General features: G+C 41.6%; 1 protein-coding gene across 5 annotated transcripts in view; it reads right to left on the bottom strand.

Annotated features, from left to right (window-relative positions):
• The window catches only part of UBE4B (ubiquitination factor E4B), a 34,999-nt gene that overhangs the window by 15,153 nt on the left and 7,324 nt on the right, over nt 1–12,522 (bottom strand). For 2 of the 5 annotated variants that reach the window (XM_080358935.1, XM_080358936.1), the window contains exons 4-11: nt 12,199–12,286; nt 9,381–9,525; nt 8,359–8,587; nt 7,507–7,896; nt 3,139–3,280; nt 2,517–2,617; nt 1,284–1,398; nt 331–414 (exon numbers count right to left, since the gene is read on the bottom strand). In XM_080358935.1, coding sequence (XP_080215061.1) covers nt 331–414; nt 1,284–1,398; nt 2,517–2,617; nt 3,139–3,280; nt 7,507–7,896; nt 8,359–8,587; nt 9,381–9,525; nt 12,199–12,286 — 1,294 coding nt within the window. Of the gene's footprint in view, nt 1–330; nt 415–1,283; nt 1,399–2,516; nt 2,618–3,138; nt 3,281–6,530; nt 6,645–7,506; nt 7,897–8,358; nt 8,588–9,380; nt 9,526–12,198; nt 12,287–12,522 lie in introns of all 5 variants that reach the window. The other 3 variants (XM_080358939.1, XM_080358937.1, XM_080358938.1) reach the window with 3 other exon arrangements.

The following is a 12,522-nucleotide window of genomic DNA, read 5'->3' as shown; positions in this document are numbered from 1 at the left end:
TGAAAACACAAAAATACCGTAGGCTTTCACACATCCTGCTTCTCCTGCATTATACGTTCCCATTCTTCAATTATCTTAAATACAGCAATACACAGAAACATTTGAATATCCCAGTATATAGACTCTGTACATTATTATTGGCCTCAGACCCTACTGGATTTTTAATGGTCTTTCTCACATCTCATATCACATTCAGCTTCCAACAAAGTTTAATAGTGATCCACTAATAAAAGAAAGCCCCAAAATGTTGAAGTGCATTGTCTTGCATAAAATCTGCATAAGTTATCAGCAACCATAAAGAAACCGCTTCTAGAAATCCACAGTCCTTACCATAAGGGGGTATTTAAAATTGTCACTATCAAGGGAGCACTCTTTGGAAGCTGCAGCCAGGCCTTGTAAGATGGGAACAAAGATCTGTAAAGACACAAGTAGTTTAGTTTATTTAAGAGCAGTGAGCAATAAATGACAGCAGTGTTGTACACAGTGTGAAATGCCCGCTCGGTCCTCAAATCCTGCAAGTTACACAAAAGAAAAACTAAGATCTCCCTACTCTTGGGGTAAAGATACAGCTTGAATTTTGCACGTCAGGTGAGCACGTTGGGTTTGTGCGGGTAAGTTGTAACTGTGGTAGGTGTAATAATAACAAGCAGCAGTCAAGGTTTGCTATGAAAGAGGAAGTGACATGACAGGAACTGATTAATCAAAAGTAATTATACCAATTTAGTGAGTCCCAATCACACAGCTCTGACAACTACACCCTCAGAAAATAAACGCTTACAGTCATTTAGCAACAAGACATCCCAATGAATTTTAAGTATATTGTGTGGTTTCTATGGAGAGACAAAAAATCCTATTAAATCATATTACAGAAAAAGCCCCTAAAGAGGTTGTTTTCTGCTTCAGCCAGAGGAATGCTCTTCTTCTCCAGGGCAGGTGACCTTCAATACCTTCCATAACCACTTTTTGACGGTCTTAAATTTACTTTCGGCTGTATGAACTTCTACTAAAAGGTGTCCAGAAAGAGACAGAAATTATTCAATCATTAAATTCACTTTTAAATAATTGGAACCAGCAAATAATGAAAGTCAGTCTTTTTCACAAAATGCTAAATGAGTTAAAAATAAATGAAACCAAACTCCAAGTGCGTAACAATTTGCCAGCCCCTGAAGCAGCAGGTACAGAACTCTGAGACGCAGAATAAACCTCTGGAAATTCACTCTCCTGGACACTGCAAACAGTAGAATCATATGATATCGTTATCTAATTTTTGGCCTATATCTTACCTGTTTGAACACCTCTTCATCCTGATAAGTCGTTCTCACCAATTCTTGGATGAAGCCAAATGGGAGATTCCTACACAGCATATATGGTACCAGGAGAGACTGCTGCTGCAATGACCTTTAGTGGTACATAAAGCAAAAATCATCTAAGACTACTGATTATTTGCAGTAGTACTTGCAAAAATGTCAGAGTAATCACAGCTAAGGGTGTGCAGACACACCTGCTCCCTGCAGAAGTCACTAACCTCGTCTTCTCAAGTTACTTATGGAAAGGTTATTCTGAAACAGATGCTGCTGCCAACATCTCACTTTAGCTTAATGAGGCTGGAAGAAAATAGCAGCTTCTCTGTAGTAATTGGTTCCCCCTTTACTCCTCTCTAATGAAAAGACTCTTTGTTAAGCTCAACTAGTTAAGGAGCAACATTTTTGATGTTTGCTTTTCCAGGTTAATAAAAGAACATAACATTAGTCTTTTCTGAGCTAACAGAGCCCTTCCTTTTAACTGCTCCCTGGGATTCCTGAAAAAGTGTCTTTTTTCCTTATTACATATATAGAACTTATTCCAATGCCAACACTGCTTCACATAAAGACAAAACCAATCTCAAAGTACAATAGGGGCTGGTGCCCCTATAAAAATTATTGTTTGGAAACACAAACACAATAATGCAGACTTTAGTAAAAGTCACATATCCTACTTGAAAATCCTTTTTAGGGCTGCGAGTTAAACAACTGTACTTGAAATCTCAGTCTCGATTTAGTGCAGAATGCTTACGCACAGGTTTACATTACCAAATCTGTTGTGGTAAACCTTGTGAAATAAACAAGTGCTATGACACTTAAACAATTTTTTGCTACACATTTTGATAGGACTGTTCCTCAGATGCAGCTCTACAGGTTACTGACTCCCACAGTAACACCCCAACAATCTGCAAGTACAACAGTTTATGCACGAATTAAAGCAGAAAACAGCTTTGTTAACACAGATCCCCCATTCAAACTGTTCAAATCAACCTGGACTTTACCCAAACACAACTAAAAAACACTTAAACTATTCTCCACCAACATATCAATGAGAGCAATAGTCTCCAATAGTAGAGCAATAAGCTATTCCTCCAGCATACATTTATAAACGTATCCTACTCCCACAATTGATCTTAGTTTTCTTATCTAATCCTCAAAAGAAAAATGAAATCCCAGAATAATGTGATTTCCATGCCCAGCACCAGTTGTATTTACCTTGGTTGTGTTAAGGATCCCTGTAGCACCAAAGCAGCGTGTGAAATGCACTGGGATCGGATGTTGCTCAGTAACTGGCTGACTGTTGGCTGGCTACACATCTGACAAAAATAACTTCATTTTAATACAAACTAAAAGTACTCAGAGGCAGAACAGACTGAAAATATGATAAATGTATTTATTCATGCAGTATGAATGTAATATGCAAATTTAGATTTGCACTATTCCAGCTAAAAACCTTTGATTATCTATAAAAACACTTGTTTGGTTGTTTTTTATTCCCCAGAGGCAAAAGCTTAAAGCAGAATATAGAACACTGATAGGGAGCTGGTCTCACAAAAGCATGTTTTATGTGGAATAAACTTGGCTAACATGCAGTAAATCAAAAGGGGAAGGACAGTTTCTAACACAGTGCTTATTTTAGAGGCGTTAAACATATATGTGATTCAAATGTGAAGAATTACTAAGAGTCAAAGGGACCTTATAATTCTATCAATTTACTCTACAACGAAGCTATCAAGAAAGAACCACCAATCTCCACCAGCTCTCCCCACTGAGCAGCGAGAGGTGTCTGTGACAGCACTGACAACGTCACCCATTGGAAACCCCATTGGAAATGTACCTTTGGTGCTTTTCTCTCCTCTATTCCCACTCGGTCAAAACACTCAATGAGGTAGTTCAGCATCTCTGTCTCCTTGCAGTTTTCAATGGTGAAGTGGTCACTGCAGGAATCGGAAACACTGGAGCTGCCAGAGCCTCCCATACTTTAAAACACACAAGAAGAAGGAACAAAGCATTAGGTCCAGTTCTTCCCTTGTGCAGTCAAATCATTTGTGAGCTCCTGACTTCCTCTGTCAATTTTCTGATGACTCCATCCCATCGCACACACGGCTCAATAATCAAGATCATTTAGAAGCTCTCTCCATTTAACAGCTTGTCCAATTCTGAAAGTTCAGCTGTATTGTAACATGACTGAAGAATCCGTTATCTTATTAAATGAATAAGTATCTGAAAGACAGCAATAAGGAGCATGACTTCAATGGGAATCAATAAAGCTTGTTCTCACGTAGCAACACCGAAAGTGAACGGCCTTGAGGTTGTTCCTGACACCAAAAGCGTTCACATGCTCAGACATCACAGCACTTCCCTGCCATGGTACAACCTCTGCACCATCTCTGGACACAGAATTCAAACCGGTGGAAATTTCACCAACTCTGGGAAGCCCAGGGAAAGTAAGAGTCTCCCAACGTGGAGAGGAGACCTCAGCTGATGGACAGCGCTACAGATAATCGCTTGATGCATTCTAAGGAAGGAGAATGAAGAGAACAGGAGGATATGCATCAAAGCAAGTGTTCCTTTGAAAATTTCCACATTAGAGGTCATTTGATTACAACTCTGTGCATTTCAATTCCCTTACAGTAAAGTATGCCATTTCACTAAAGTAGCAAAGCCTCGGAGGGCAGGGGAGAAAACACAGGGAACTGCTGGAGAGAGTCCAGCGCAGGGCAACAAAGCTGCTGAAGGGAGTGGAGCATCTCCCGTGTGAGGAAAGGCTGAGGGAGCTGGGGCTCTGGAGCTGGACAAGAGGAGACTGAGGGGGCACTCATTCATGTTTACAGATATCTAAAGGGTGAGTGTCAGGAGGATGGAGCCAGGCTCTTCTCGGTGACAACCAGTGATAGGACAAGGGGCAATGGGTTCAAACTGGAACACAAAAGGCTCCACTTAAATTTGAGAAGAAACTTCTTCTCAGTGAGGGTGGCAGAGCCTGGCCCAGGCTGCCCAGGGGGGTTGTGGAGTCTCCTTCTGTGCAGACATTCCAACCCGCCTGGACACCTTCCTGTGTAACCTCATCTGGGTGTTCCTGCTCCATGGGGGGATTGCACTGGGTGAGCTTTCCAGGTCCCTTCCAACCCCTGACACACTGGGATTCAGTGCTATTCTTCAAAGAAAAGTCTGTGTACAGTCAGGGTGGATTTAAACGAAGACCAATTTATAAACCCCAGATCTTAAACTGGAAAATAAGAGTATTTGTTTCCTTAAAAGCAGCTTTTAAAAAACAAGATCAAAACTACAAATTGTGTGAAAACTGGAATTTCCTTTAAACTGTAAAATAATTTACATTTTAATAATCAAGCTGTACAAATGTATTGTGCAAGCTTTACAGTCCAACCAACAGATCAGGGAAAGGTTTTTCCTGCTGAGCATCTGGTAGCTCAGCATGTTAAGAGACACGGGCTCTTACAGCAGCATCTCCTTTTGCAGACAGAACTTGTTTTCAGTTATTCAATTAAAACTAATTCATGTAAAATGTAGCTCTATTAAAACAGTGCTCAGTAACCATGAAACTCCCACATTCTTTTCTACAATCTCTCTTGTAAACCTCGACTTGACACATTCAGCTTAAAAGTTACCCCTTTTAAGAACATGAATTTATATTAAAAAACCTACTAATTCTACAGTTAGTCATTCTGTTAAATGATTTCACTGCAGCAGTAACTGACAGTATTCTAATGCAAAGCTCATACATCCCTCATACACACAGGGAATGCCTCGGTATTTTCCGAATGCAAGCTGCTGCATAATTGTACAGTCATTGTGTTTACAATTTAACTAACATCTCACTGCTGTCTGCCGAATGCCAGGACAGAATTACAAACTAAGGCTCCAGAAGCACAGCAGCCTCAGGAATCTTTGCAACTCAATCCAACGTTTGGATTAAATTGTCAACAGGATAAGAATTAAACAAAACAGTGGGGGAAAATAATGCTAAATTCCACATACACAAAAAACCCCAAACCTGTTTTATCAAGTTCACCCTCCGGAAATTAGACTGGGATGGAAAAAGAGGAGATGCTATTGGAAGCTCCTCTAGTTCCCAGTCTGGCTTTAGCAGCCCTGTCACAGCATACAAACACAGACAGAGAAGCCAGTGGGGGCAAAAAGATCATCCCATACAGAGTCTTTTTGGGTACTCCCTGACATCACAAGATCCTTCCTAAAGTCTTGACTTAGCTTAGTTTTAGAAGGCTCAAGCAATAGGATCTCCCCTGGCTTTTGCTGTAACTACAACACTTCAGCGGGGACCGAAAGTCCTGGAGGAACTCTTTTACTCCAGTTGTTCAACATACATTTAGTCTTTCTGACTCTAATCTTGTTTCCCTTACACATCATTACAACCTCAGTCCTAACAGGAAAACATTTCAGCCAAGACATTGCAGCGTCAATGGAAGGTACAACCAGAGAAGATCCCACCTCACATTTACATTTCCAAAAGCTCGATTTTCCTTGGCACGTCCCGTGTCCTGCAGGGTTTTGTGCACAGCTACCTGGCAAACTTCCAAACAGAACTCACTACCACAAACCCCGCTTTTATTTTCACATCTCGAGTCACACAAATAGAAGGGCTTTGCTATACAATTTGTCTCTGGTTTACAGTAAAATCTTCTGTTCTTCTTCCTCCATTCTTGGTTGTTCCAACTACATCAGCCTTGGCAGTCAAAGGACCAGCTCCAACTCTCTTTTCTTTATGAGATAGAGGAGCAATCCTCAGCTGTCAAGCAGCAATGAAACTTCAACAAGAGTCAATACTGTTGGCATCATCTGGCTATTTGCCGCTCTATCTTTTTGTATATGTTAACCTTTGTCCTCATTTTTCAGTATTTGATAGAAAACTATGCACATGATGTACCACTGGGTTTAAAATAACAACCATGGGTGAATAATATTCCTTCTACTCATATAGAGTTCCACTCAAGCATCATTTCACAAACTATGCTCATTAAACCTAAAAGGCAGTATGATCAACATTTATTTTATCTTAGTCAGCTCTTCAAAAAAGAGCTGACTAACTACCAGTCATTATACATGTTTTTACACCATCTTAAAAACCCATCCAAGTCATCTCCTTGGCTCTAGTCATTTCCCAAGTTACTCTGAATAACACTTGACACTACAAAGACTGTTAGTTCCTAAGCAACCAAGCATGCAGGTTATGTTCTCTTTCTCCAATACCTGGACCCAAACTGGACACAAGAAAACTCATCATCTTCATTTTCTTCATCACTACTGTCCTCAGACACATCAGAAACGGCAAGAAGGAGGAGGGAGAAAGGGTTGTCGTATATACTACCGCAACAAAAATGAAAGAAGCCATCAGATTTTTTAAGCCAAAAGGAAAAGTAAATGGCAGCTTTTCTTTGTAAGTCTGCCAAAAATCATCTTCACTACACATGCAGACAACGGGTGACTTCATGTTAGTAAAACCAAGACTATGCTCACATGCTCTATTACACCACCACAAGCTATTCACATACCAAAACACCACACGTTCACAACTCAAAAATGTGAAAAGAATTTTGAAGACCTAATGAAAATTGTGGCTGAAGTGGGAGTGTTTACACATGACCAAAGAGTAACTATTACAGCTCTAGGCCGGTGAACCTTAAAGCCATGGACCCAAAACCTCGTGTGCTCATTTCTCCATCCTGCAGGGACTGGGACTGCACGAGCAGCCCACAGAGGAACTGCAGCAGCGCTTGGCTGTATTTTAAATCTGTAATTTAAATCGGTGCACTAGGGAATTAAATCTAACACAGTCCAGCAAGCAACAACCTTCACCAAATCAACTGAAGCCCTACTGAAAAAACTGATTTCGGAGCAGGAGTCTGTGTGGTTTACTACCCAGCAGCAGCCACCGAACAGAAAACCAATAGCTTAACAGGAACGGATGTAAGAAGAGGAGGAGATTAAAAAACATTGCTACCTATAAAGTAGTTGCATACACCTCAAACGCTTGCAGAAGCAGGTTTAACGTTTTGACAAAGATGGCTCGTTAGCAAGTCAATGGATTAGCACAAACCAAAACGCAGAAACCAACTCAGGGTGAGTGGGGTGAGCTCAGCACAAACGTAAATTCTTCCAAATTAGATGATTATGCCACACCCTGCACGGCACACATTAAACACACTCTCGTGTCCTTGTGAAATACCTAGAAGGGATCCTGTTCAGTAAAGAAGAACGCCTGCGCAAGGGACTGGGCGAAGCGGTAAACAAAGGCGGACCCATGGTTGTGGGTCTCTGTCTGGAGGGGACGACCGGCATGGCTGGAGGGCTCGGAGAACTAGACGGGATGGGAATATTCACGGAACGCGGGATGGAAGAAGCTGAAAAGCCCCCAAAATGGGCAACAGTGTATGGGCGGTACCTCGGAGAGGAAGGCTGCGTCCCAGAAGGGCTGGCTGCTGTGAGGTGGGAGCTGGCAGTAATGGGAGGCACAGATGTTGTGGCAACTGAGCTGGCTGGTGGGGTAAGAGATGAACCAGTCATTGGTACATAGCTTGTGAAAGTGGTAGGAGGAGCTGGACTAGTCCCATAGAGACTAAACCAGTTACGGGGGAAAAAGAAAAAAAAAACAAAAAAGGCAATGATTTAGGATATGCAGAAAAAGGGTGAAAAAGATAAAATGAGCAAGAGAAGCCCTTGCCCTTCTGATGACTCTTCAGCAATAATTCTGTAGCTCACACACATCATTCCTTCTTACTAGTGTTCAATAAAACTATGTCACAACCTACACAGTTTTACAGTTTTAAGTTAAGAGTCAGAGCCTTCATTGATGCAAGTGAGGGACATTTCTCAGAAGGAACCAGATACATGGCTTTAAGCTATGAAATACACTTCTAGCCATGGCAATATAATCAAAAACGGTGAAATGGAGGGACGTCCACATGACAAAGAGTGAAGATCTTTAAAAAACTATTCTACTTGTTGTTCTATGCCCCACCCTCTCTACTGTAGTCTACTAATTGCTATTTAAGTGAAAACAGTTATCATCAGAAGTCACCTGGATAACGAACTGGAGCCAAAGGAGCCCACGTTACAGAACATGGGGCTGCTTCCCGGGTTCAAGCCCATGTTTAAAATCAGGCTGCGGTCAGGAGAGCGGGCGGCTGCAGCGATCGGTTGGGACGTGGCTGTCAGACTGGCAAACGGGTTTTCATCCCTGGCCTGGGTGGACATCATCAGCACCTCCATCAAAATCTGCCCAATCAAGTCCTTAAAATCTGAAAACACTGTTAAGAACAAGAGAATGAGAGATCTTACCTGAATCGACACATAGAGGAGAATATGAGATGTAAACATTAGCAGAGATTCCAACTAAAAAGGACAGTAATTCTGTGAATTAACTGCTGTTTTTTGCAAAAACAGACACACTTAACTCTATCTGTATCAACTAGGTTCTGAAATTACAGCGACCCAAAACCATAACTTCTATGGGAAATACAAAATATCATAGATGACCTAATATTTTTATAGTTGATCATGGAACTTGTCTGTCCCTCTCATATTTTTCCAACCCTGCTGTTGAGTTGGGCAAGTTGTGTCATCAAGGAAACAAACGTGCACACACCCCCCCACAAGCCCACACATAAAATAACAATTTTTCATTTGGTTGTATCTATTAACTGATATATAACATACAATTTGTTATATAAAATAATCAGGAATTCTTGGCTTATCAAATTAATTGCTAGTTGTCTGTTGTGATGCAAGACAACCCATTAAGTCAGTAAAAGGTTTCTGAAACAAAAAGAAAATCCAGCAAGAGTGCAATATCAGCACAGTATTTGACAACAGAAAACAACCACCAAGAACACAGCAAAAGGAGCCACAACCGGTCAGTCCCACGTTCCTTCTTGGGGATTCCATTTCCTGCTACATCTGCTGATTGCAGGCGTTGAAAACAAGCAGAGACCACAAATAGGCAGCTCTGGCATCGTAGCAAAGAGAGAAAAAGCTCAAAACGAAGAGTAGGGAACACGCCGCTCAACTGCAGTGACCCCTAACAATAGTAACGATTCCTACCTTCCTTTGGGTTCTGCTTAAACTGAGCAGACAGCGAATTCAGGAAGATAACATCTCTGTCTCGGTCCTTCCAAGACACTCTGAAGATCTTACAGACCAGCTGTAAAGCTTGTTCCTCTGATACTTCAGACCCAGACAGAGGTTCCTTGGTTTGGGGGGGTAAAAAAGAAATAAATTAATTAAAAATCACATTATTTTGTAATTGTATTAGTCAAGTCACGAATTTATCAGATGCAGGTCTCCTTTAAACAGCTTCACACTAGCTCTTAAAGGCAGATTTTCTATGCTTCTGAAGGAACATAAATGTATTTGTCAAAGTTTATTTGGAAAAAACCCTCAAGAAACACAAAAGATGCAGAAACTCTATCCCCCCTGCACTCTCATACCAACAATGAAAGAGCAACATAATACACAAAACAGACAATTCAGCTGCATAACATTTCAAAGATGGAAAAATTTGAGCCTTGAGGTTATTTTCCTGCAAGAGTTCTCCTGCGAGCGGTGTAGATATTCCCTAGACCAGAAAAACTGTATATTTGACTAATACAAGTGTGTGTTGAACTGCTACGTGTCACACTCCTTGAGACAGTAACATCCTTTCAAAAAAAATAAGTCAATGGGGAAGAACAAAATGAAGATTGAAAATAACCAAGGTTGCCACTAAAAAGCTCCTTTTTCCATTTAAATTTAAACCTCCTCCTGCCCATCAGGTAAGCCTGGAGTTAGCAGAGATTTCCAGCAACTACCAGCACCATGCCCTTTTCAAAAGCTTTCCCTCCAACCATTTAATAAACCGTATTTTTTGGCACGTTAATATTTTTATTGACTTAATCACTCTACTATTATTCTACTGTTTTCAAGCACTTCTCCTGCCTATTTCTGCAGAGAATTCTTTATTATTGACATCATTTCCAATGCAGATAACCAGGCAAGAAACATTTTGTTGCTCACAAATGGAGGACCATGCTGTCTCCTATCGACCTTTTGGTGTCTCCAAATGAGTAAAAGGAACTGAAGCAAGTTTGCAAAGCTTTATTTCACTTTCCACTGCTCAATCCACCCCCTTCAAGACTGTCCTTGATTCCGAGCTATTTATTTTGCAGTAGCACAATGCGAGCTGTCCAACCGCCTGATTTGCAGCTTGGAATTGACTGGAAAGGATTCTGCGGCAGGGTTACTGCTACGTGGCTTTAAGCCAGGCTTTTACAAACTGACCTTATTCCTGACAGTGCAGGAATAAACAAAGACACCTAATGAGCACTGCAAGGATTGGTGTAGAAACTTCTCTCCACTACACTGATGGCCCATTTCCCTATGGCTTTATGTCCTTTCTGTCATTTGATGTTAAGGCCCATGTGAAAATTTTAGAAGTGAATTAGAGCATTGTACTTGCTTTCTTTTTCTGCTTTAAACGGTTCTACCACTTGTCTAAACTTGTCAAATATTCTTATTTGTTTTCTTATCATCAAGAAAACCGTATTACATAGCATTACTTCAGCATACAGAACACAAGAAGCAGCACTTTGTTAGCAGACCTCTAAACACTACACAAATAAGCTGCAAAAATCTTCAGAAGCAACTTCAGAAATACTTTTTCAAACCTACTGCATATTAAAAAATAGATCTGGGCATTAATAGGTCACTTTGTTGACATTTTCTTCAGAGTTTTCAAGTATCATTCATAAGGCAACTGGAGACAATTGAAATTCAGCTTTGAGTCCAGTTGAGGCCGGTATCTAGTGCAGTGCCTCAGGGGGCAGTACTGGGGCCTGTATTATTCAATATATTCATCAATGATTTGGACGAGGGAATAGAGTGACTATCAGCAAGTTTGCTGATGACACCAGGCTGGCAGGAGTGACTGACACTGGAAGCTGTGCTGCCATCAGAGACCTGGACAGGCTGGAGAGTTGGGCAGGGAAAATGTAATGAAATAGAACAAGGGCAAGTGTAGAGTCTTGAATCTGGGTAGGAACAACCCCAGGTTCCAGTCTAAGTTGGGGAATGACCTATCAGAGAGCAGTGTAGGGGAAAGGGACCTGGGAGTCCTGGTGGACAGCAGGGTGACCATGAGCCAGCACTGGGCCCTTGTGGCCAGGAAGCCAATGGGACCTGGGGTGGGTTAGAAGGGGGTGGTCAGTAGGTCAGAGAGGTTCTCCTGCCCCTCTGCTGTGCCCTGGGGAGACCACACCTGGAATCTTGTGTCCAGTTGTGGCCCCTCAGTTCCAGCAGGACAGGGAACTGCTGGAGAGAGTCCAGAGCAGCCACCAAGATGCTGAAGGGAGTGGAGCATCTCCCGTGTGAGGAAAGGCTGAGGGAGCTGGGGCTCTGGAGCTGGACGAGAGGACACTGAGGGATGACCTTATTAATATTTACAGATATCTAAAGGGTGAGTGTCAGGAGGATGGAGCCAGGCTCTTCTCAGTGACAACCAACAACAAGGGGTAATGAGTTCAAACTGGAACACAGGAGGTTCTTCAAAAACCAGTGTTGTCCCTTTTGAGAAAGTAGAGAAGGCAAGGCAAGCCCCAGGAATACTACACACTGCAAAGCTGCAGCCATGTCAGGCTATGTCAGTGAGGGAAAATAACAATATAAGCAAAGGCTGAATTTAGCAAGATTGAGGTGAAGCCTTCATAAAATAAAACTAATTTTCTATGTAACAGAAGCATGCATCACACTGAAAATTCAAAAACCAGCACTGTTAACTCCAAATTGCAGAATGTGAACAGGTTCTCCCAGGAAATCCGGAGGCTCAATGTTGCAGTAACGCACATACATCGTCTAGAAGAGAAGAGCCAACATAAACCAGACTAACCTTATCTGTCAGGCTCCTTTTCTCTCTGCGATCATTCTCATCAACCTCCATGTTTTCAATTCCTGAATCCACATCTACCTGGGACATACTGTAAGCAGAAATAAGAGAATAAGCCCATTAATTCGTAGAAAGCTGCCGACAGTCCTCTCTAAGATGTTGGCTGGAGTGTCACCTTAAGTAGAAGCAGCAGAGAAAAAACAAAGCAGCAGGAACAGTCAGATGCACGAAGAGCAATTAAAATCACTAGGTGATAAACGCATCTCATGTTACATTTATTTCAAATTCCAGAAACAAAATACTAAATTTCTTCAGCAGGCTATACAA

The sequence above is a fragment of the Nesoenas mayeri genome (assembly GCF_963082525.1).
Source record: "Nesoenas mayeri genome assembly, chromosome: 24".
Classification (NCBI taxonomy): domain Eukaryota; kingdom Metazoa; phylum Chordata; class Aves; order Columbiformes; family Columbidae; genus Nesoenas; species Nesoenas mayeri.
Note: the sequence above shows the minus strand (reverse complement) of the source record. Positions and strands in the feature narration are given on the sequence as shown.